Below are 22970 nucleotides of genomic sequence, written 5' to 3' on the forward strand. Positions count from 1 at the left end.
TTATTTTCCTGTTATTGTTTTATAAAACTCATTGCCCTCCAGTCGATTCCAACTCATACAGAAGCAGACGGCCACATCTTTCTCCTGTGGAGCAACTGGTGGGTTTGAGCCACTGACCTTTCAGTTAGCAGCTGAGTGCTTTAATCATTATGCCACCGGGCTCCTTAATATGAAAATATAAATGAGTTTAGATGCTTGCTTTCCTTCATTATTTGCAGTGTAAGATAAAAGGAGACACGGTTAAGCTGCTAACAGTGAGGTCGGTGGTTTGAACCCACCCAGTAGCTCCACAGGTGAAAACACCTGGCAGCCTTCTCCCGTAAAGATTACAGCCTAGGAAACCCTAAGGGGCAGTTCTACTCTGTCATGTGGGGTCGCTGTGAGTCAGAGAATCAAGTCAACAGCCCACAACAATGACAACAGATTCCCTTCAAGATGCTGCACCCTAAGGGGAGTGGACACTCAGCTGCGTCTGAACATCAGCTCTTATTTTTATTGCCAAAATTGATATGATATGTGGAGACTGCCAAATTGATGCTGGATATTTGAGGGATTCCTACAGGATTTTGAGAGCATTGTAATGTCAGTCTTGTTAGGAAGTTGCATGAACCAGACACCAGAGAGGCAGGCGCTGGGGTTTAAAGGGCTGCTTTGTGTGGCGGGTTGGTGCAGACGCTAGCCGTAGGAGCAGAAGTTGCTTGACTTCTGGGATTGTGGTTCCTCACATGGATCAGGGTAGTGTTGGGGGGATAATTCCTTTGTCCTTTCCACCACTATTCTGGGTTTTACACGAGCGTTCATTGATGCGGTTGTTGGGGGAATTTTAAAGATACTTTCAAAATGAGTGAATTTATATAGTAGACAAGAAAAAAAAAAGTTACTGATAGTCTATTTTCAGTCCTAAGAGGGGAGTATAAGGCCTCTATCAAAGTAAGTATAAAACAAAAATTGAGAGTAGTGGGTGTGGCAGTAAGGATCCCTGGTGGCACGGTAGTTACACGCTCAGCTGCTAACGCAGGCTTGGCAGTTCAGACCTACCCAGTGGCTCCATGGGAGAGACCTGGTGCTCTGCTTCTGTGAAGAGTATAGATTGGAAAACCCTGTGGGGCAGCTCTGCTCTGTCATACGGGGTCCTGTGAGTCAGAATTGACCTGATGGCACCCAACGGTAACAGTTACGGTGGCAGAGACATTTCGAGGAGGAAATTCTGTAGGAAGATATTGAGGCCTTAGCCTGAAATAAACTGGTCTTTTTGTACAGGGTTGCTGTTTAGTGGTGTTAGTGGCTCACACATCGAAGATGATAAATGGTGGCTTATGTAGAGGACGTAGGGTGAGCTTTCTAAACAAGTTCTAAGAAGAAAAATACAAGAAGGAAGAGAAGTAAGATCACTGTGATGTTATTAGGAAGATCACATTCGGGCCTGGGGCCTCTACTTATATATACTGTGTATTTAGTAACTATGACCCTTATAGTGTTTCACGCTTATCTAGAAGACTTCTGTTTCTGGAAATATGTCAATAGAATTTTGAAAAAGGCCTTTGAACTGACTCCTGCTGTACGCAGGATTCCAAATCCTCATGGTCATTTGTTCTGTTCAAATCTGTTGAAGGTTCCGAATTTGTGTGAGGGTACATACAATAGTGTAAACGTTTGTGTATATGTGGAAGGTGATAAGCAAAAGATGATGAGCTGTGTCCGTGTCTTTGGACTGGGAGGCTTTTGAAGTGCTAATCTTTCATCTTTATTTTTCCTTGAACAAGGTAGGTACTGACAGTTTATCTGATGGCTTGGTTGGGCATGTGGAGTTCCTCTCAATCATACTCCGTTGATACCATGAAAAAATGATACGACATCCCACTCACTCTAAAAATTGGCCTACTTTTGGCCTTTTGGTACATTAGTTCTCTCTCTAGTCCTTATAATCGTAAGTTTAACAGATATGTAGTTTTAATTAGCTGGCTTACTGGGAACCCTGTCTTTCAGCTTTTTGCCAGAATTCATCAGCGGAGACTTTGACTCTATCAGGCCTGAAGTTAGAGACTTCTACAGAGCTAAGGTAAGTCAAAATAATTTTAGACTCAAGACCTTTCCCAAAGGATTGCTTTTCCTGTGTTCTCTCTGGTTTTGGTGGATAGCAGAGGATTGAGGAGCTTATTGCTAATTTTTTATAGTTTTTTTTTTAATAGTAATTATAATATACATTCACAATGGGAATTCAGAAAATGGCAGACAAAACACAATCTTAGAAATTCAGTCACCGTCAGATAAGCATTATTCAGTCCCTTTCTAAGCATGTATATTTTAAGTAAGCTTATATTTAATAGTGTATTGCCTGTATCCTGACTTGTTATTGTATGCTTTTTCACAAATAAATTTTCATTTCATTTAATGAATGTGCTATATGTGACCTAACGAATTCCTAATTGATTTATGTGTAAGGTATCCCCCCCCTTTTTTTTTTGGCATTTATAAACTACTAAAAGATCTCTGTAAATGAATTTTTATTAAAAATGCATGGTTTTCTGCTCCTAGAAGTTTTAGTCCTTTTCTTTAATATTTAGTTTTCTTGAAACTATTATTATTATCTGTTCTGAATAAAACTATTCATCGTGGCACAGTGGTTAAGAGCTCAGCTGCTAACCAAAAGGTTGGCAGTTTGAATCCACCAGCTGCTCCTTGGAAACCCTTTGGGGCAGCTCTACTCTGACTTTCAGGGTGGCTGTGAGTCTGAATTGACTCAGTCGCAGTGGGTTTGGTGTTTTGGGTTTACGGCTTGTTAAGGGGTTCACTTTGTTTCCATTGCTGTGCAGATCTCCCAGAGAATTTTGCCATTAAGTGGAGCATGTAAATGGTCTCGTTGGGAATGAAAGCAGCGCGTGGGAACGTACGGGGTCCTTAGTGTTCAAGGTTTCGCTGGCTTTAGAGGACCACCGAGAGATTTTAAAACAACGATAGCATCTCTGATTCCCTTAGCCACAACCCGTCATCTGTGTTATTCAAACATGACATTAGCAAATGGTACAACTTTCTAAAAAAAGAAACAGCAGTTATTGAAATTATGAAACCTTAAACTCTTTCTAAGACTCAAGAAGAGATGAGATAAATTTACAAAGTTGAAAGAAGAAGGCTTTCTTTAAAAGAAGGGAAGAGCAACAACAGAAAGTGTGATCCAGGTGGGAGCCAGGTAGCCTGGTTGTAGAGGGTTGGACGTGATGGTGTGGGGGTTCTGGGCTGGTGGTGGCTGCGCACCTGGGCACCTGCCCAGCTATCTCCCTCCAGCTGATGGACTTCCATCACAAATGAAGAGTGTTTCCCAGCTGGGGTTTGATATTCAGGCCCCCGCACTTTCACATTGGCCTGCTCCCACTCACCCCCATGGCCTCACTTCTCGTTAACGCCAAGCCTCCCCCTCGCAGGGATGGGAAGACCCTGCCTAGCTTACACTGCAGAGTTGTACAGACGCGTGGATATCAGTCATATTTTGTGGGCAGAAGAAACAGTGGGAAGGCAGGGACTCAGAGCAGATGTGACGTATCCCCCCTCCTCTGGGTGTGCTGGCTGCCCAAACTGCAGAGCCCACCGAAGCCCCTGCCCAGGACTCCACACAGGTGGCAGGCGAGCGAAACTTTGATGAGTTTTTTTACATTTCCTGCTTCACTTTTTTTTTTTTTTTTTACCTCCAAAGCACCTTTATATTTGTTAAGCAAGATTTTTAAGTAAGATTGAGCTGAATCGCCTAGCTCCTAAATTGGTGGTTCTGAGATGGAATGTAGTGTGACCAGCTTTTTTCACGTATCCACGAGAATAGGGCCCAGGTGGCGTCTTTTCTAATAACGGCTAATCTGCCCTGCACTGCACGTGCGAGGTTTAGCTGCAAGTTTCGTAATGACAGTCGTGACAACAAGTTAATGCAACGTTATCCACAATTCCTTTAAGCCATTGTCTCCAACTTCAGCAGTCTTTTAAGCTGCTCTTTTACAAATGAAAGGAGGTTAACTCCACTTTCAAATATACTTATTTCCCCCCATCTGGGTGTTCAATGCAACTAAAATGGGGCTCTGGTGTAGAAAGTGAAATAAAGAAGAAATTTAAAATGTTGAAGATTTGTTAAAATAGTAAAATCATGTAGTGGATTGGTAGCCAACATTTACTCACATAGAAAGGTTTTTTCTTGTTTTGGGTTTTAACGCACATCTCTCTGGCTTGTATAACTGTACAGAGCTTTCAACTGGCCCGCTGTGGGTATAGCTACGTTTAACCTCTTCCAATATTAAAAATGTAGATTCAGAAACTTCAGAGGAGGAATTCAAACAGACACTTCCTTGCACACCAACATTCATTGTAGCACCATTCATGATGGTCAAAGGTGGAACCAACCCCAGTGTCCATCGACAGAGGAGTGGACAAACAAAATGTGTTTCGTCCATACAAGGGAATAGTATTCAGCCGTAAAGAAAATGAAGTTCTGATACACGCTGTGACGTAGATGGACCTTAACATGATCCTGAATGAAAGAAGTTGACATAAAAGAACAAATATTGTGTGATTCAACTTACATGAAGTATCTGTTGTTGTTGTTAGGTGCTGCCGAGTTGGTTCCCACTCATGGCGACCCTGTGTACAACAGAACGAAACACTGCCCTGTCCTGTACCATCCTCACAATCATTGCTATATTTTAGCCCATTTTTGCAGCCACTGTGTCAGTCTATCTCAATGAGGGTCTTCCTCTCTTTCACTGACCCTCTACCTTACCAAGCATGATATCCTTCTCCACCCACTGGTCCCTTCTGATAACATGTTCAAAGTATGTGAGACGAAGTCCCCTTTTCCCTGCCTGGTTCACTGATGTCAGCTCAGAGTGAGGAAACTCTTTTGTAGATTTTCACCTTGTTTTTTATTTCTTCTTACTCTGGGTGAGTCAGTGCTTCCTTGATTCAAGTCTAATATCAGGTGTGTCAGTTTTCTAAATTATTCCATTGATTGTGTTGTCAGGAGCTTTGGTTTCCCGGGAACCTGTGAGATAACTAAAACAATCTCCCATGGTTGTGTGGCCTGGGGCTCTTCATGGGATGTAGGAATTAAGGCAGTTAAAGTATGCTTTCTTAATATTTGGGAGTTGGAGGAACTAGTCGTACTATTTAGTTAATGTCTTTAAAGTCACAGAATACCAAGGTTTTTCCATAAAGGTTGGTGTGTTGAATAAAAGAAAGTGAGGGGTGGGATGGGGATGTGGTCAGTAAGTGCAGAGATGTCAAAAGCAAATCTTGGCTATGAGCAGTTCACATTTTGATTAAACAATTTCTAGGTTTCTGGAAGTGATAAAGTGATTAAGTAATCTTGAACTATGATAACATTTTTTGAATTGTTACTTGCATATATGGAGATGTTATCAAGTCAGGTGACATTAAATCATGTTCTATAGCTTTGGCTTTAAAATGTTTGTAGTATTGATCAGATAATGTTACACATGTGGAATTCCTCTAAAAGTCCTCTAAAGCTTTAATATAGTGCTTTAGTATTTCTGGAGGACTTCCATGTGTGGTGGCACAGTGGGTAAGAGCTATGGCGAGCCACAACTGCTAACCAGAAGGTCGACAGTTCGAATCTACCTGCTGCTCCTTGGAAATCCCATGGGGCAGTCAGTTCTATTCTGTCCTTTAGGGTCACTATGAGTTGAAATTAACTCAATGGCCTTTTTTTTTTTTTTTGGTGAGGGGCAGCTATTTTAATATCAGTGGTCACATTTTGTTTTACTTTCTAAAATTGTTTACGTAAAAGCTTGTTAATGACTATTTCTTGGGAACATATCGCTTTCTAAAATATTTCTAATCATTTCCATAATGAAACCTAGATATAATTCATAACCAAAATCACTTAGAACATCAGTTTGAATTTGATAATGCCTCAGGTTCAATTATATTTCCATTTCACAGAATTCTCTGCGATTGAAAACATATGCACTGATCTCTCTAGTCTTTGGGATCTTCATTATTTTCTACTTTCAGCCGGGTCTCTTTTCCATTTCTGCTCAGCCACATGCTGAAAACTTTTAAATAAGGTAAAATTAATTAATGGCAAACTGAACTGTTAGAAATTATAAAAATTTGTAAACTTGAAAAATAGAGGAAGCTATTCAAAATTCATAAAGCTCAGCTCCAGTTATTAGTATATTTCTTTAAAAAATAAGACAAACCCTGACATACAGTAAGTTCTTAGGTTTATGTGGTAAGACGTTAACGTACAGGAGGATGTAAGGGCTTTGTTAAGGGAATTGTGGACAGGCAGTTTCCAGTGACAACTGAGTGACAGGCTCTCCTCCACTTCACATTCTTAAAACTGGTTGTCTAACCCTCATTAGCATCTTGCCAAAGGATTGATGAGACAGCCAGGGGAAGCTCCCTCTTGACTATACCTTCTTATGATTGCTTCAATCATATTCCTTTCAAATGAAGTTTATTGCTGCCTAACATTTTCCAAAGTCTGTTTTGTTTGAATATATTTAACATACTTAAGGTATGTATTGTTTGAATATATTTAACATACATAAGGTATGAATCGGAATCGATCGATGGCCCTGGGTTGTTTTTTTTTTTTTTCTTAAGGTATTTAAAACAAGAATGCCTATGTCCTTTATATTTTTAAGAACTTCCCAGGCTGCTGATATAGCCTGCAAGGCACCTGCCTGCCTCCACTCTTTCATCTCACACCCCACGCATGTCTCTGCCACATTGTTCTCCGCCGTATTGTTTTCTTTGGCCCCTGTGACTGGCCCTCCTCCCTCATTTTTCTTGCTCATGGAACCTCTACTCATCACTCCTCCTCTTCTTTGTCCCCCATCTGAAGGTGCTGGGCGGGGGGAGTTCTATCTTTGTGGTCTTATTGCAGAACTTGGTAGAAATAATTCTAACATAATTCACACCACTGCACATTTTTATGGTTCTTTGCCTTCTTCCTGTTAATATGTGATCTTCTTGAATTTGAAGTCTGACTGTTCATTCCAACATCCCTAGGAGTTGGTAAGTTTTTATTAAATTTATATGGAGCAGATATCTGTGACTTTAAAGGTCTGGTGATATAGTTCTGAAAATTTAGCTATTGAAAACCTTGTGGAACACAGTTCTACTCGGGCATACACGGGCTGCCATGAGTTGGAGCTGACTCCACGGCAGCTGGTCTGGTTTTGGTTTAGGCCGTAATCCTCTAGTAAAACGAAGGGAGTTTCTCAGAGGGAGGGTCAGGCTCGCACGCTGGAGAGACTCTGCGGCTTCCTGTTTTCTCTGTGGATTTCCTTTTCTATTTCTCCTTAGTTCCAGAGTTGATCAGCAGTACCTGTTGAGGCTACCCTCAGTAGTCCAACGCCCCCCATCGCATCCACGTCCTCATCTTCCTGTAGAGACTTGGTTGCTGTCGTTGGGTGGCGCAGACTGGTTAGAACACTCAGCTACTGGCTAAAAGGCTGGTGGTGTGCACCCACCCAGAGGGGCTTTAGAAGATAGCCCTGGTGACAGGCTTCCGAAGAGTCACAGCCCTGAACGCCCAACGGAGCCGTTCTGGTCTGCACGTGGGCTGCTGTGAGTCTGAGTTGACTTGACAGCACATAACGGCAAGAGACTTTGTAGAGCAACCTGACAGGGCTGGGTCTCTTCTTGACGTGCTCGTGGTGTGACAGAGCCACACTGGGCCAAGAGCAGCTCTCTGGGTCTCTTCTTGACATGCTCGTGGTGTGACGGAGCCACACTGGGCCAAGAGCAGCTCTCTGGGTCTCTTCTTGACATGCTCGTGGTGTGATGGAGCCACACTGGGCCAGGAGCGGCTCTCTGGGTCTCTTCTTGACATGCTCGTGGTGTGACGGAGCCACACTGGGCCAAGAGCAGCTCTCTGGGTCTCTTCTTGACATGCTCGTGGTGTGACGGAGCCACACTGGACCAAGAGCAGCTCTCTGGGTCTCTTCTTGACATGCTCATGGTGTGAAGGAGCAACACCTGGACGGAGAGCAGCTCTCTGGGTCTCTCCTCAGCATGTGTGTATAAAAGAGCCACACCTGGGCCGAGGGCAGCTCCCGGGTCCTGATGCTCACAGGAAAATTGTAGGATTTGGGGGACCTTATCCAGGCCTCCTGACTGGAGAGGGACCTCTCTGCCTCCTTGTGTTGGAGTCCCCAGACCACCCCAGGTTTGGTGACTCACTCAGAGAAGTCAGCACATGGTCACCCTCATAGCTGTGATTTATTACAGCAAAAGGAGGCAAAACGGAGTCAGCAAAGGGAAAAGGCATCAGGGGTGGAGGTCAGAGAAAACCAGGGCAGACTTCCAGAGTCCCCTCCTAGGGCAGTCACACAGGTTGCCTTACTGCCTCCAGCAATAAGTCGTGTGAAATGTCATCTACCAGGGGAGCTCCTCAGAGACTCAGCACCCAGGGTTTTGTCGGGGGCTGGCCACTCTGCCTGTACATGGCAAAATCACAGACCTCAGAAGGAAAGCAGGTGTCCCAGATAAACCCCACTGTTTGTACAGACAGTCTAGGCTCAGCGTCTACCATTCAAGCCCCAGACGCCAGCTGAGGACTGGCCACGAAGCCAGCCTTTCTAAGGTGAAGGAAGTAGACTCGGGCCTCTGTGCATTACCCTCTCCCACCTAGAAACTTGGCTCTGCTCTTCGACAGAAAGCCAACATTTAAACCCTACGCTGTTCCATAAAGATGTTTGACTTCCATTAACAGAAGTGGTGACTTTTCTTGTTTGAAACACTGTAGACTTCATTCAAGGTCTTCGTGAAAGGAAGGTTATGTGACCATACTTGGGGCATGGAGGGTTATACTGGCGTGGAGTGTCTGTGCTTGGAGCTGAATGGAGAATGCTGCGAGGGACAACGTGTCTCTTCCTTTCTTTATGCACAATTTAAAAAACAGAAAAGATAACAAATGCAGGGTTATATTGGGCTACCTGTTACTTAGAGTCTAATCATCCGACGTTCTTCTCGAAGAATTCGTTACTGTAGCCCGTCATTTGATGATGAAAAAAAGTTTGGAAGTAGAAATGTTTGTTGGAGGCTAGTAAACAGAATTGAAGGAGCAATTTCTCACCGTATGCCTCAATCGGTACAGAGGAAAATGGGCAATGGGTACTTTGTGGTTACCTCTCTGCAGGGTAAAAAGATGATTTTCATGCCGCTGTCAGGGAACATAGATCATTTAGACTATTGCAGTTGGCTTCATCTGCCTACACCCCTTCTTAGCAAATTTGAGAGCATCTTTGAGTTAATTTTAGTTCTGTATCTTTGATCACTCAGTGTATATCACTTGGCTGCATGCCGGCTGTGCTCTTAATCTGAAGACATTTTATAATTAGAGTTCTGATCAATTCTATTTAATGAATGCTAATTTTTTTTTTATGAAACATCATTTTTTAAAGTTGCCCAGGGATCTTGAATATATCCCCAACAATATTTTTACGCATATGCCTTTGCATACATATAAAAAGAAAAGCAACTTCAGCAATGAATAGGGGAAATAAATATTTTAAATTATGTAGGAGCTAGAATTTACAAAAAAAAAAATCAGTATTCTAATATGAACGGATAATAAATTGTATTCTGTGTTTTCAGAGACAACCTGAACGATGATCTTTGACACCTTCTTACATCCTTTTCTCTACCCTGTTGATTGACACCTATTTCCTCTCCCGAGATGTCCGTTTTTTTTTCCATTCTATCAGCCACTCTGTTCCAGTTCCATCCCTGCTTCATACTTTAAAATTATCTTAACTTTCTCTTCCCTTTCTGTCCATCAGCTGTCCTATTTTCCGTAATAAAACCAACTTCTTATTTGTCTTTCCCACTGTTTTTGTATTTTAAAAGAATAAACCTTTCTCCTTCACACTACCGTTGTTGGAAACATACACTTTTACAGCTTTCCTACAAAGCACTCCAGCAACATATATTCAGGATCTTAAAAAGAGATGTGCTTATAATTTTCCCAAGGATTTCATTTCTAGAATTCTATTCTAAGACAATAATCAGAAATAAACAGATTTTTGCACAAAGCTGTTGAACAAATGGTAATTTTAAGAGTAAAAGAAAAAGTGAACTATGTCGGAAACATAATGATGTAACTAGTTGGGAATGCAGAAAAAAAGGAGAGAAGGATGACTTAGCGTTCATGGCCCGTTTTTAGATGGCTGTGCATCACTCAGCAGTCAAGTGTAAGAGCTAAAGTATTGTCAGGTACTTGAAACTGGAGAAAACCAACGAAATAACAATTCAATGCAAATTACAAAGGCATTATCTGCTTAAACCTGACCAAAGTTGTAAGCGGAGTTGAGTACCAAGTTGTAAGTGGGTTAAATTTAAACGCAGGCTTCAGGCCACACAGTGGACAGCTGTTACCAGCTGCGGGACCTGGGGCTGGCCATTGAATGTCTAAGCTCCGGTCTGTGTATCTCAAAATGCAGCAATTATCCCTACCTGGGGAGGAGCTGGAAACTCCGGTGGCGGAGTGGTTACGCATTCGGCTGCCAATCGAAAGGTCGGCAGTTTGAATCCACCAGGCGCTCCTTAGAAACCTTGTGGGGCAGTTCTGCTCTGTCCTAGAGGGTTGCTGTGAGTCGGAGCTGACTTGATGGCAATGGGTTTGGTTTGGTTGGTAAGGGGCCCTGGTGGTGCAATGGTTAGGCACTTGGTTTCTGGTTCAGACCCACACAGCAGTTCCCCAGGAGAAAGACCTCATTGATCTGCTCCAGTAAGGATTACAGCCTAGAAAACCTTAGAGTAGTTCTACTGTGTCACATGGGACAGCTATGAGTTAGAATGGACTCAATGGAACCTAACAACAGTGACAAAGTTATTATGGGAATTCAAGAACATAATTCACATAAAGTGATTCATACCTCATATAACTCAAAGTATACTCAAATGTTAGCTCCTATTGTTAATGGTATTAATAATTTAATGAGGAAGATGGTTAACTCTATCAAAATGTCATAATTTTAAGACTAAATACTTTTAAGATTATCTGGTCTCTTAGATAATTGGGCTGTATTTTGTTAGAAAAATCTTACTTTACTATAAAGAAAACCTTCTTAGATTATATTAGTTACGTACACATAAAGGGTCCCTCACTGTATTGAACCATGTTAGGTGAGAGGCTACATGTATGTCATTTGAAATAAAGTTTTAGCAGCGGTGTGCGTGGTTGTTGTTGTTTGGTACCGTCAAGTCCATTTCAACTCGTAGTAACCCCACGTGACAGAATGGGACTGTCCCATAGGATTCTCTAGGATGTAATCTTTGCAGGAGCAGACCACCAGGTCCTTCTCCCCAAGAACTGCTGGGTGGGCTCAAAACACCAACCTTTCAGTTAGCAGCTGAACACTTGACCATTGTGCCACCGTGGCTCTTTGGTGTGCATGATACCTAGGAGGAAATACCACTTCTGGATTTTTAACTTCATAAATGTAGTTCATAAAGTTACAGTTGAAGCCCCAAACTCCTGTAAAGTCTTTGCAGGATAATTTCTGTGAGTACTTTTTGTCCTTGGTAGGTCCATGGGTATGAAATGACTTAACCTAAAATGAATAAGCTTACAGCAACCCTATGGGGCAGTTCTGGTCAGATGGGGTTGCTATGAGTTGGAATCAATTCGACAACAAAACGACAATAGCATATTTGGGATTGCTTTCACCAGACTAGCTCCCTCTTGTTTTAGGGGGCCATGTTTCTCTGTCTGAGTTGGAAGAGGTGGCATCCAGGTTGTATCTTTTCACCATACCTATTCAATCTGTATGGTGAGCAAATAATCCGAGAAGCTGGACTGTGAAGAAGAACTGGGCATCAGGATTGGAGGAAGACTCATTAACAACCTGCGTTATGCAGATGACACAATCTTGCTTGCTGAAAGTGAAGAGGACTTGAAGGCATTTACTGATGAAGATCAAAGACCACAGCCTTCAGTATGGATTACACCTCAACATAAAGAGAACAAGACCCCTCACAACTGGACCAATAAGCAACATCGTGATAAATAGAGAAAAGACTGAAGTTGTCAAGGATTTCATTTTACTTGAACCCACAATCAACACCCGTGGGAATGGCAGTCAAGAAATCAAATGGCATATTGCATTGGGCAAATCTGCTGCAAAGGACCTCTTTAAAGTGTTAAAAAGCAAAGATGTCACTTTGAGGACTAAGGTGTGCCTGACCCAAGCCATGGGTATTTTCAGTTGCCTCACATGAGTGCGAAAGCTGAACAGCAAATAAAAAAGATCTAAGAATTATTGATACCTTTGAATTACTTAGCTGGTGAAGAATATGGAACATAGCATGAACTGTCAGAAGAACAAACAAATCTGTCTTGGAAGAAATGCAGCTAAAATGCTCCTTAGAAGCAAGGATGGTGAGACTTCATCTTGCTTACTTTGGATGTGCTGTCAGAAGGGACCAATCCCTGGAGATGGACGACATCACGCTTGGTAAAGTAGAGGGTCAGTAAAGAGAGGAAGACCTTCAATGAGATGGAGTGGCACAGTGGCTGCAACAACGGGCTCAAACGTGCCTGCTACTGTGAGGATGGTGCAGGACCCAGCAACATTTCGTTCTGTTGTACATGGGGTCACTACAACAACATATAGCGTACGAGTGACGGTTGATATGTTACTATAATATTTTCCAAAGGGTTCATAGTATGGTATAACCTGACAGGTTTTGTGCGTGTTGAAAGTAGAAACTCATTAACCTTTATTAGTTAAATTATTGGCAGGCAGTAACTAAGTAATAGAGAATGGCCTTATAATGACTTTTGCATTGGCATTTTGAAATCAGGTTGATTATTGACACTCATTGCCTTGTAATAACTCCTTTTAGTTGCCAGTGTATTCAAAAACAGTTTTGTAAATACGCACACAAAGTTCTTTGGAGAATATGAACAATGCGGATGTGATGTTCTGGAATGTTCCAAAGCTCTGAGGTGAGCATTTATTATGCGTTTGTGGCTGTGCTCAGGGCTTTATGCCCGTTTTCTCATACACTCTCTGCAGCAGTCTTAGCTCTCCTGCTAGGTCCATTACCAGGGAGGAAAGGAGGCTCAGAAAGGTTGTGAAGAGGTCTGAACCTTTCTTCTCCTCTGAAATTCCTTGCATGTATAAGGTATTTATTTGCACAGCCGCGGTAACTGTGGGCCCAGAGCACAGCAGGGATTGATTGTAAACTACAGCCCATGGGCCAGATATGGCCCCGTGCCTGTGTTTGAATGGCTGGTGAACTAAGAATGGTTTGTTTCTTAAGTGGTTATAAAAGAAATTTAAAAAAGAATAATATTTAATGACACATGAAAATCCTGTGAAATTCAAATTGCAGCTTTATTCCCATTCTTATTCATTTATTGTCTGTGGCTGCATTCACGATGCAACGGCAGAGTTGAGTAATGGGGCTGGCACTTTGTGGAATCTAAAATGATTACTCTCTGACTCTCCCCAGAAAGAGTTTGCTGACCCCTGGCCTGGAGGGGTGTCCTCCCTGCGCTGTGCCTTCACAAGTGACTGCATCGGTCCCTGAGGGCTCAGGACTGCTTGTGCCTACGCGAGGGGACAGCAGCGAGTGCCTCCACGGAGCCTGCAGCTGACAGTTACTTTTCAGTTAATATTTAATAACTTTAAGTTGGTCTATCTCCCTGTAAGACGCAGTCTCGCCATCCTTGCTTCTAAGGAGCATTCTGGTTGTACTTCTTCCAAGACAGATTTGTTAGTTCTTTTGGCAGTCTATGGTATGAATTGGAACCGACTCAATGACACCTAACATCAGCAACATCTCCCTGTATTTTCTTATTTAATCTTTCGAGAGACATGGATTTATGTAGCATGTATCTTCTCTTGTTTTGTAAATGGGAAAACAAAGTTTGCTTGCATCAAATACGTAGTATGTGAGACAGGTGGAAACTTGGGTCCTAGATTTCGTGTTGTATTTCTGTCATATCCATCATTAGCTTTTGTAGCTAGCTGCTGAGTCTTTTTTTATTGACCATTTAAAGATCCAAATAAATCAAAAAGCCTTCCTGAGTATAATAGCATTTCCCTCTTTTCCAGTGCCACGTCTCTTTCCCCAAAGGGAAGCTCATTCAGCCGTGATTCTTCTGGAATTTACCTCCATGTCCATTCAAACATCACTGTCTATTGATTTTTTTTTTTTTCAATTTTAGGCATGACCTGTTCACTTCCTGCTGTGCAAGATGAGAGTTTATGTCTGACCTGCTGCCTTCCACCCATACCTGTCTGCACACACACGTGTGCACAGTTCTTCCAATTATGTCATCATTTTTGTTGGATCAGTAGTCAGTGTTTCACCTGTTTTTATTTGGTTTCTACAGAGCCATGTAGAATACTATAGCTAATACGTATATAATACTTACTATATAAGGTTGCCAAACCCTGGTGGCATAGTGGTTAAGTGCTACGGCTGCTTAACCAAAGGGTTGGCAGTTCAAATCCACCAGGTGCTCCTTGGAAACTCTATGGGGCAGTTCTGCTCTGTCCTGTAGGGTTACTATGAGTTAGAATCAATTCAATGGCACAGGGTTTGGTTTCTTTTTGGTATGTAGGGTCTCTATGAGTCAGAATCGACTTGATGGCAACAGGTATATATAAAGCAAAATTCTGATTACCTCCTATAAACTCATTTAATCCAACAGCAGCACAAAAAGTAGGTACTGTGATGTCCCCATTTTACAGAATAGAAAACTGAAGTGAGAAGAATTAAGTAATTTTGCCTCAGGTGTCAAACCTAGCAAGTTGCAGAGCCAGAATTTGAACAAGTTGGAGAGTTAAGCCGTGGTACATTCATGATGGGCCATCACAACAACTCTAGTAACTATTGGTAGATCACCTTACTCTTTCATAGAAAGCTGCTAAAGAACACCTCCCTAATCCCCGCTTTTCAGCACTGTGGTATATAATTAAAAAAAAAAAAAAAACCATTGCCGTCAAGTCAGCTCTGACTCTTTAGCGACCCTGTAGGACAGAGTAGAACTGCCCCAGAGGATTTCCAAGGAGCAGCTGGTAGATTTGAACTGCTGACCTTTCCGTTAGCAGCCTGAGCTCTTAACCACTGCACCACCAGGGCTCCATGGAATATAACTAGGACATTGTATTTCCTACACAGCCCTGTGATTTCCTTGTAGATGATAATTGTCAACTCTGTTCGGTTGCTTTTCATTCAGATCATTGCCAGAATCCACTGAACGTTCAGACTCACCAAGTATCCCCATCACGAGGGAACCAGCCCTCTCCATCTTAGTTGGCCTGCCAGGGTCACCCTAAGGTCTCCCCTGCCCAGCAAACTGGGGAGACCTTTTGATTGTTGCATGTATTTATTCTATGCCATAGCTTTCTCTTTCTTGCTTTACTCACCCACTCAATGCAACATGTCCTTAAGTAGCTATATGTAGAAGGGTGATGATACCAATTGATAATCGAGGGAGGCATTATGGAGTATTCCATAATGTAAACCCATTGCTGTTGAGCTGATTCTGACTCACAGGAACCTAGAGGACAGAGTAGAACTGCCCCTTTGGGGTTTACTAGGCTGCGATCTTTATGGAAGCAGATCACCAGGTCTTTCTTCCACAGAGTGGCTGGTGGGTTTGAACCGTTGACCTTTTGGTTAGCAGCCAAGTGCCTACCCACTGTACCATCAGGCCTGCTTTCCATAATGTAGTTTCCAAAATAATTTCCCAGTTCAGCTGATGTGGAAGATAGACGAAAAAATCCCAGTGGGTTTTTATGAAACAATTATATTTTCCATTACCTGAAGATGTTTAAAAAAAAAAAAAAAAACTTTTTTTTTCTTTTGAAGATGTTTTAAAACCACTATACGTAGTTCCCGACAACGACGTATTTGAGTTACAATGAACTGCAATTATGATCATCTTTTTCTTTTTTACATTTTTATCTTAATAGTTATATACATGTATGTGTATTAAACTATTATCTGTAAGTTTATATGTGATGTTTTCAGCCACAGAAGACAAAGATCGGATTTATAGATACTGATAAGAAAGAGCAATAATAATGAAAACAAACAAAAAAGGAGGTATTCAACTTACGTCAGAGCGTACTTATGACAGAGTTGTCAGAATCCCGTTGTAAGTCAGGGACTACCTGTATTTAAAAAGAAAAAAAACGGGAGAGACTTACTTGGAAGAGAGAGAAACATGATTTGTCTAAAGCATCCAAGTAATTTTAACACCTTAGCTGAGCTATATGTTTTGGAGAATAAAATTATCTGGTGAATCTAAGCATTTACCATAATAACCCTTGCTGTTTGACCTTTCGTCTTTTTTAACAAAGTATTACGTATACCAAACTAAGCATAAACCTGTCCGCTTTTGATGATTTCTGATCTCATTGTGGTTAGGATCAAAATTACGAGCTGCTGTGTTTACATGTGCTATTAGCTATAGATGGTGTCAGTGTGGGAAATTGATCTGAACTATTAGCATTCAAGGGCATGTTTTGAAAATTATTTATTCTTACATGTTTGCAAAGTTCGTGGTATCAATTTGCTTCCTTGTCATTTTTCTTTCTCCTAAGAAAAACTAAATAATTTATGTACTAAATGAGAAGCTCAGTATCATCAGTCAGAACAAGTCCAGGGGCTGACTGCAGAACAGATCATCAATTGCTCACGTACAAGTTCAAGGTGAGGCTGAAGAAAATTAAAACAACTCATCGGAGAGCCAAAGTACAACCTTGACTATATCCCACCTGAATTTAGAGACCATCTAAGAATAGACTTGACTTGTTGAACACTAATGACCAAAGACCAGATGAGTTGTGGAATGACATCAAGGACACCATACATAAAGAAAGCAAAAGATCATTAAAAAGACAGGAAAGAAAGAAGAGACGAAAACGGATGTTAGAAGAGACTCTGAAACTTGCTCTTGAACATAGAGTAGCTAAAGCAAAAGGAAGGAATGAGGAAGTAAAAGAGCTGAACATAAGATATCAGCGGGGGTGGCTCGAGAAGACAAAGTATTATGATGACATGTGCAAAGACCTGCAGTTAGGAAACCAAAAGGGAAGAACACACTTGGCATTTCTCAAGGTAAAAGAACTAAAGAAAACATTAAAGCCTCGAGTTGCACTATTGAAGTATTCTATGGGCAAAACATTGACTGATGTTGGAAGCATCAAAAGAAGACGGAAGGAATATGCAGTAACTGTACCAAAAGGGTTGGTGGACATTCAGCCATTTCAGGAGGTAGCATATGATTAAGAGCTGATGGTATTGAAGGAAGAAACCCAAGCTACACTGAAAGCATTGGTGAAAACAAGGCTCTGGGAACTGATGGAATACCAACTGAGATGTTTCAGCAAAGGGATGCAGCCCTAGAAGTGCTCACTCACCTATGCCAAGAAATTTGGAAGACAGCTTTCTGGCCAACCAGCTAGAAGAGATCCATATTTGTACCCATTGCAAAGAAAGGTGATCCAAAAGAGAGCAGAAACTATTGAAAAATATTGGTACTATCACACATAAGTAAAATTTTGCTGAACATCATTCTAAAGCAGTTACACCAGTACATCGACAGGAAACTGCCAGAGATTCAAGCCAGATTCGGAAAAGACGTGGAACAAGGGACATCACTGCTGATATCAGATGGATCCTGGCTGAAAGCAGAGCATATCAGAAAGATGTTTACCTGTGTTTTATTGACTATGCAAAGGCATTTGACTGTGTGGATCATAACAAGTTTTGGATAACCTTACAACGAATGGAATTCCAGAACACTTAATTGTGCTCATAAGGAACCTGTACATAAGCTAAGAGCAGTTGTTTGCACAGAACAAGGGGATAATGCATGGTTTAAAACCACAAAAGGCATGCATCTCAATTGGTCTCAACCCACCTGGATCAAAGGAGAATGAAGAACACCAAGGTCACACGATAACTAAGAGCCCAAGAGACAGAAAGGGCCACATGAACCAGAGACCTACATCATCCTGAGACCAGAAGAACTAGTTGGTGCCTGGCCACAACCGATGACTGCCCTGACAGGGAGGACAACAGAGAACCCCAGGGAGCAGGAGATCAGTGGGATGCAGACCCCAAATTCTCACAAAAAGACCATACTTAATGGTCTGACCGAGACTAGAGGAATCCCGGCGGTCATGGTCCCCAAACCTTCTGTTGGCACAGGACAGGAACCATTCCTGAAGACAACTCATCAGACATGAAAGGGACTGGACAGTGGGTAGGAGAGAGATGCTGATGAAGAGTGAGCTATTTATATCAGGTGGACACTTGAGACTGTGTTGGCATCTGCTATCTGGAGGGGGAATGGGAGGATAGAGAGAGTTGGAAGCTGGCAAAATTGTCACAAAAGGAGAGACTGGAAGGGCTGACTCATTAGGGGGAGAGGAAGTGGGAGTATGGAGTAAGGTGTATATAAACTTATATGTGACACTCTGACTTGATTTGTAAACGTTCACTTGAAGCTCAATAAAAGTTAATAATAAAAAAAAATCTTCTAGTAGCCACAAAAAAAAAAAAAAGGCATGCATCAGGGTTGTATGCTTTCACTATATTTATTCAATCTGTATGGTGAGCAGATAATCCAAGAAGCTGGACTATGTGAAGAAGAACATGGCATCAGGATTGGGGGAATACTCATTAACAACCTGCATTATGCAGATGACACAACCTTGCTTGCTGAAAGTGAAGAGGACTTGAAGGCACTTACTGATGAAAATCAAAGACCACAACCTTCAGTATGGTTTGCACCTCAACTTAAAACAAAAATCCTCACAACTGGACCAATAAGCAACATCATGATAAACGGAGAAAAGATTGAAGTTGTCAAGGATTTCATTTTACTTGGATCCTCAATCAACAGCCATGGAAGCAGCAGTCGAGAAACAAAAGACGCATTGCATTGGGCATATCTGGTGCAAAAGACCTCTTTAAAGTGTTGAAAAGCAAAGATGTCACCCTGAAGACTAAGGTGCTTCTGGCCCAAGCCATGGTATATTTCAATTGGATCATATGCATGCAAAAGCTGGACAAGGAATAAGGAAGACTGAAGAAGAATTGATGCTTTGAATTATTTAGTTGGCGAAGAATATTGCTTGCTTCTAAGGAGCATTCTGGTTGTACTTTTTCCAAGACAGATTTGTTTGTTCTTCTGGTAGTCCATGGCATATTCAATATTATTCAACTCTACCACAATTCAAGGGCGTCAGTTCTTCTTTGGTCCTCCTTATTACTAAGCACTTGACTACTAACCAAAAGGTTTGTGGGTTGAATCCATCCTGAGGTGCCTCAGAAGAAAGGGCTGGAGATCTTCTGAAAGGTCACAGCCATGAGAACTCTCTGGAGCACAGTTCTGCTCTCCACACATCAGGTCCCAGTGAGTTGGATTTCACTGGACCGCAACTGGTTGTGTGTGTGTGTTTGTTTTCATCAAGCCAGAAGTAGTAACATCAGTATTGGTTTTTGTGTCAGACCCACTTTCTGGTTTATCCGTGTTTTTATTTTAGAGAAACATACCATCAGGCCCATGAGTGAGAATGGTTACAGTCCATCCATCTGTCCACCTGTCAGTCACACATCTGTTGACCGCTGCCTGGTACGTGCCTAGCAGTATGCTCTGCGAATGCAGCGTGCTCGCAGGAGTCTGCTCTCCTCGCTAGCAGATGGGGTGTGGGTGCTGGGGTGCAGTGTGCTGTTTCCCTGCTCATGTTCTGATGAACTCGGAAAGAAGAAACTGGACACATTACCCATTTTCAGGTTCTGCTTCAGCTGGGACGGTGTTCTGGCTGGTTGTTTGCTCCGCTGTGAGTAATGGCTTGTACCCGTAGGTCAGGGTCCTGACACTGCCAGCGGTCTACTCGGGTATGAAAGGCGAAAAAATCGTTGCTGTCAAGCCTATTCTGACTCATAGCAACCCTACAGGACAGAGCAGAACTCCCTCATAGAGTTTCCAAGGAGCAGCTCGTGGATTTGAACCACCAACCTTTTGGTCAGCAACTGAGCTTTTAACCAAAGTATTTATTAATACTCATTAAAATCAAAATGTTTAATTTTGCTGTTTAGCATTAGTCCATGACAAGAATCGTAAACTAAGCAGCTTGTGTAACTTCCCTTTGAACGGGGGAAAGCCCTTCTCTCCACGGATTGAGCCTCCCAAGAGACCGAGGCATCCATGTGGCTGAAAGCATGAACTGTTAGGTGTCTGCAGGCTTTCCCCACGAAAACTTGAGACCGTCAGCACCATCACGTCATATCAGACATGGGTGAATGTTCCTCATGTCTTCGTCAGTGACATTTTTCAACCCAGGTGCGAGATGTGAAACCTGCCCCGCCGCCGCCCAACCATGAGGCAGGAGATGCCACGTGGATGGCTCATCAGCAGGCAGCTTAACTTTCTCCTGCCTCGTGTTTGCCTTGTTATCAGAATTTTTTTTTATCCCCCAAATTGTGCATGTCTTAGGAGAAGTCAGCTAGAAAACAGTGAAGTAAAATTAGCTCTCCCTTGTCAAACTCATGGTTATCTTACCTTTTCACCAGTTGCTGAAGAGTCAGAATCACTCTCCGAGACAGTCAGTAAGTAGGATGTTACCACGATCCGTTTTCCCCCACAGCTGGTTGGCTTTAGAAGAGGACTCTACATAAAAAAAGAAGATGGTTGATTTACTGGAATGTGTGAGATAGACGTGAATTACCCCAAGAAAATGGTACTACATATACCTGGATAGTCAAAGGTATTAGTTCTATTCAGGTCCACATCTGGTATCTGCCCAGCACTATGCAAATTGTGGAAACCCTGGTGGTGCAGTAGGCTGCTAATCAAAAGGTTGGCAGTTCGAATCCACCAGGGGCTCCTTGGAAACCATATGGGGCAGTTCTACTGTGTGAGTAGGAATCAAGGTGTTTGGTTTAACGAGTTTATGCAAATGGTCATTCGTTTATTCATTCAGCAAATAATTTACTGAGTGCTTATGGTGTGCTGTTCAAGGAGCTCTGGATAAGACAGTGAACAAAACCTTGGACAAATACCCCTGTCTCCATAGAACTGGCATCCTAGTTTGGAGTTAAATGATAACACAGTAAATTATAATATGTTAGAAGGTGTTACGTGCTGTGAGGCAAACAGAAGAATTGGAGGAGGGCAAGGGCAGCCTGAAGTGCAGGATCAGGCGTGTGGGCCAGGCAGAGGAAGTGCAGCGTGTGGTATTAAATAGTATTGAACAGGGCAGTCATGCCACGCCTCAGTAAGAAGGTGAAACGGGAGCGGACTCCCTGAGGGAAGGAAGCTGTGAAGAACTTCTGTGCATGTATCTGAAGTCTAAAAACAACTGTGGTAGAATCCAGCATTCTCTCCATAGTTCACGGAGAATCATAAGAGGCTGGTCCAGCAAAAACATCAGAGAGTTTTTGGTTACCTAGTTAGTTTAGGCATTATACACGAATTTCAGAACAATTAAAAGATAGTTATTTGATGTTCCTCACTGGACAAATACATAAGCGCTAAAGCTTCCATTCAGGGTGTGCTGGTGATGCACGCCATGTTTGAGAGTGATCCCAGGAGACAGAGTCCTGGAATTTCTATACGGGAAGAGTATAGTTTTTTGCGGGGGTGGGTGTTCAGAGATTTTGGGGGCAGTGGGGGTTCGATGGCCAAATTCTCACCTTCCAGGTAGGAGTCCTGGGTCCTACTCTTGTCCAGTGCACCTCGTGCGCAGCCCCCACCTGTCCCTCAGTGAAGGCTTGAGTGTGGCTGGGATGCTGAGCAGGTTTCAGCAGAGCTTCCAGGCTAAAGTGGACTAGGAAGAAAGGCCTGGCAATCTACTTCCAAAAATCAGCCAGTGAAAACCGTGTGGATCACAACGGTCTGATTCTCATCTGACCATGGGAATGGCACAGGACTGGGACACGTTTCCTTCCGTTGTGCTTGGGGTCGCCATGAGTCGGGGGCAATTTGACAACCGCTAACAATGGCATATAACAGGCTGGTGACAGGCACCTGGGCAAGGTGAAGGAAACATCTCTCCTCTCTCAGGGAGCCTTGGCCCAGTGCCTTTGGTCAGGTATCAGGGTCATCTCCTTAGTCCTGTGTGCTCTCGTACGTGCCGCATCTGCCTTTCTTTCTGGGAGCATTAGCCTGGGCCGAGTCCATGTCTTTATGCCCTTGTTGGTGGTTGCAGGAAACTTCGAAGTTCTTTTAGGGCCAGGAAGGTCAGTGTCATAGACGATCTTGCCAAGCTGGCACGTACACCTTGTAAAGCATGATGTATTTCCAAATGCTGAGAGTTAATTTCTTCATTGGTTGCCACATTGTAAGACAATCATGAATGAACAAAGCACAGCTTGAGCTCAGCACCTTTAGAGACACCTTGAATGGGAGGAGAACCTTTAAATCTACTGAGAATGGTCCTTAGGATAATTTAAGAGGCAGCATGGGTGCTTTGTGTCCTTGAACACTCTTTGAATGGCACCTTTATGTAGGAGATTATATTTAACTTCCCCTTACTCAGCTGTTTGTCAGAGACCAAGAATTGTTTTATTCCTGAATTAAGAAGTCTGGACTCCATTTTTACATGCCTTAGCCTCTGGAAGACACTGAAGGACAAGGTGTCATTTCAAAAATACAAGATTTTAGCCATCTACGTTCACTAGTGCCAACAAACTGGCACTTTTGTAGCTTTATACTTATAAATATATTCCAGTATTTTTCACTGTTGTAGAGGAGGCCAGGAATATATTATAGATTCACTTCATTATGTCCAGAGATGATCGCAGAGTCATATTTACGGAGGTGTAGCTCCACATCCTTCTTTTAACAAGGTGGGGGAGTGCTGTAAAGGAATTTTATAGATGGGTAACTTGGTTTTACTTTAAGCTTTTGTCATTAGCTCAGTGTTAATATTAGCTTTTCCATCCTTGTAAGTACACTTATGAGGTCTGCTTAAAGAGCTTCA

At 42.4% G+C, this 22970-nt stretch overlaps 1 protein-coding gene across 13 annotated transcripts in view; it reads left to right on the forward strand.

The window, feature by feature from the left end:
• The window catches only part of TPK1 (thiamin pyrophosphokinase 1), a 322900-nt gene that overhangs the window by 126559 nt on the left and 173371 nt on the right, over window positions 1–22970 (forward strand). For 12 of the 13 annotated variants that reach the window (XR_010322561.1, XM_064289603.1, XM_064289601.1 and 9 more), the window contains one exon: window positions 1987–2059. Coding sequence is in view for 12 of the 13 variants with exons in the window: in XM_064289603.1 (XP_064145673.1) it covers window positions 1987–2059 (73 nt within the window). In the remaining variant the exon portion in view is untranslated. Of the gene's footprint in view, window positions 1–1986; window positions 2060–14349; window positions 19619–22970 lie in introns of those variants that run through there. The other variant, XM_023539573.2, reaches the window with a different exon arrangement.

The sequence above is a fragment of the Loxodonta africana genome, chromosome 8 (assembly GCF_030014295.1).
Source record: "Loxodonta africana isolate mLoxAfr1 chromosome 8, mLoxAfr1.hap2, whole genome shotgun sequence".
Lineage (NCBI taxonomy): Eukaryota > Metazoa > Chordata > Mammalia > Proboscidea > Elephantidae > Loxodonta > Loxodonta africana.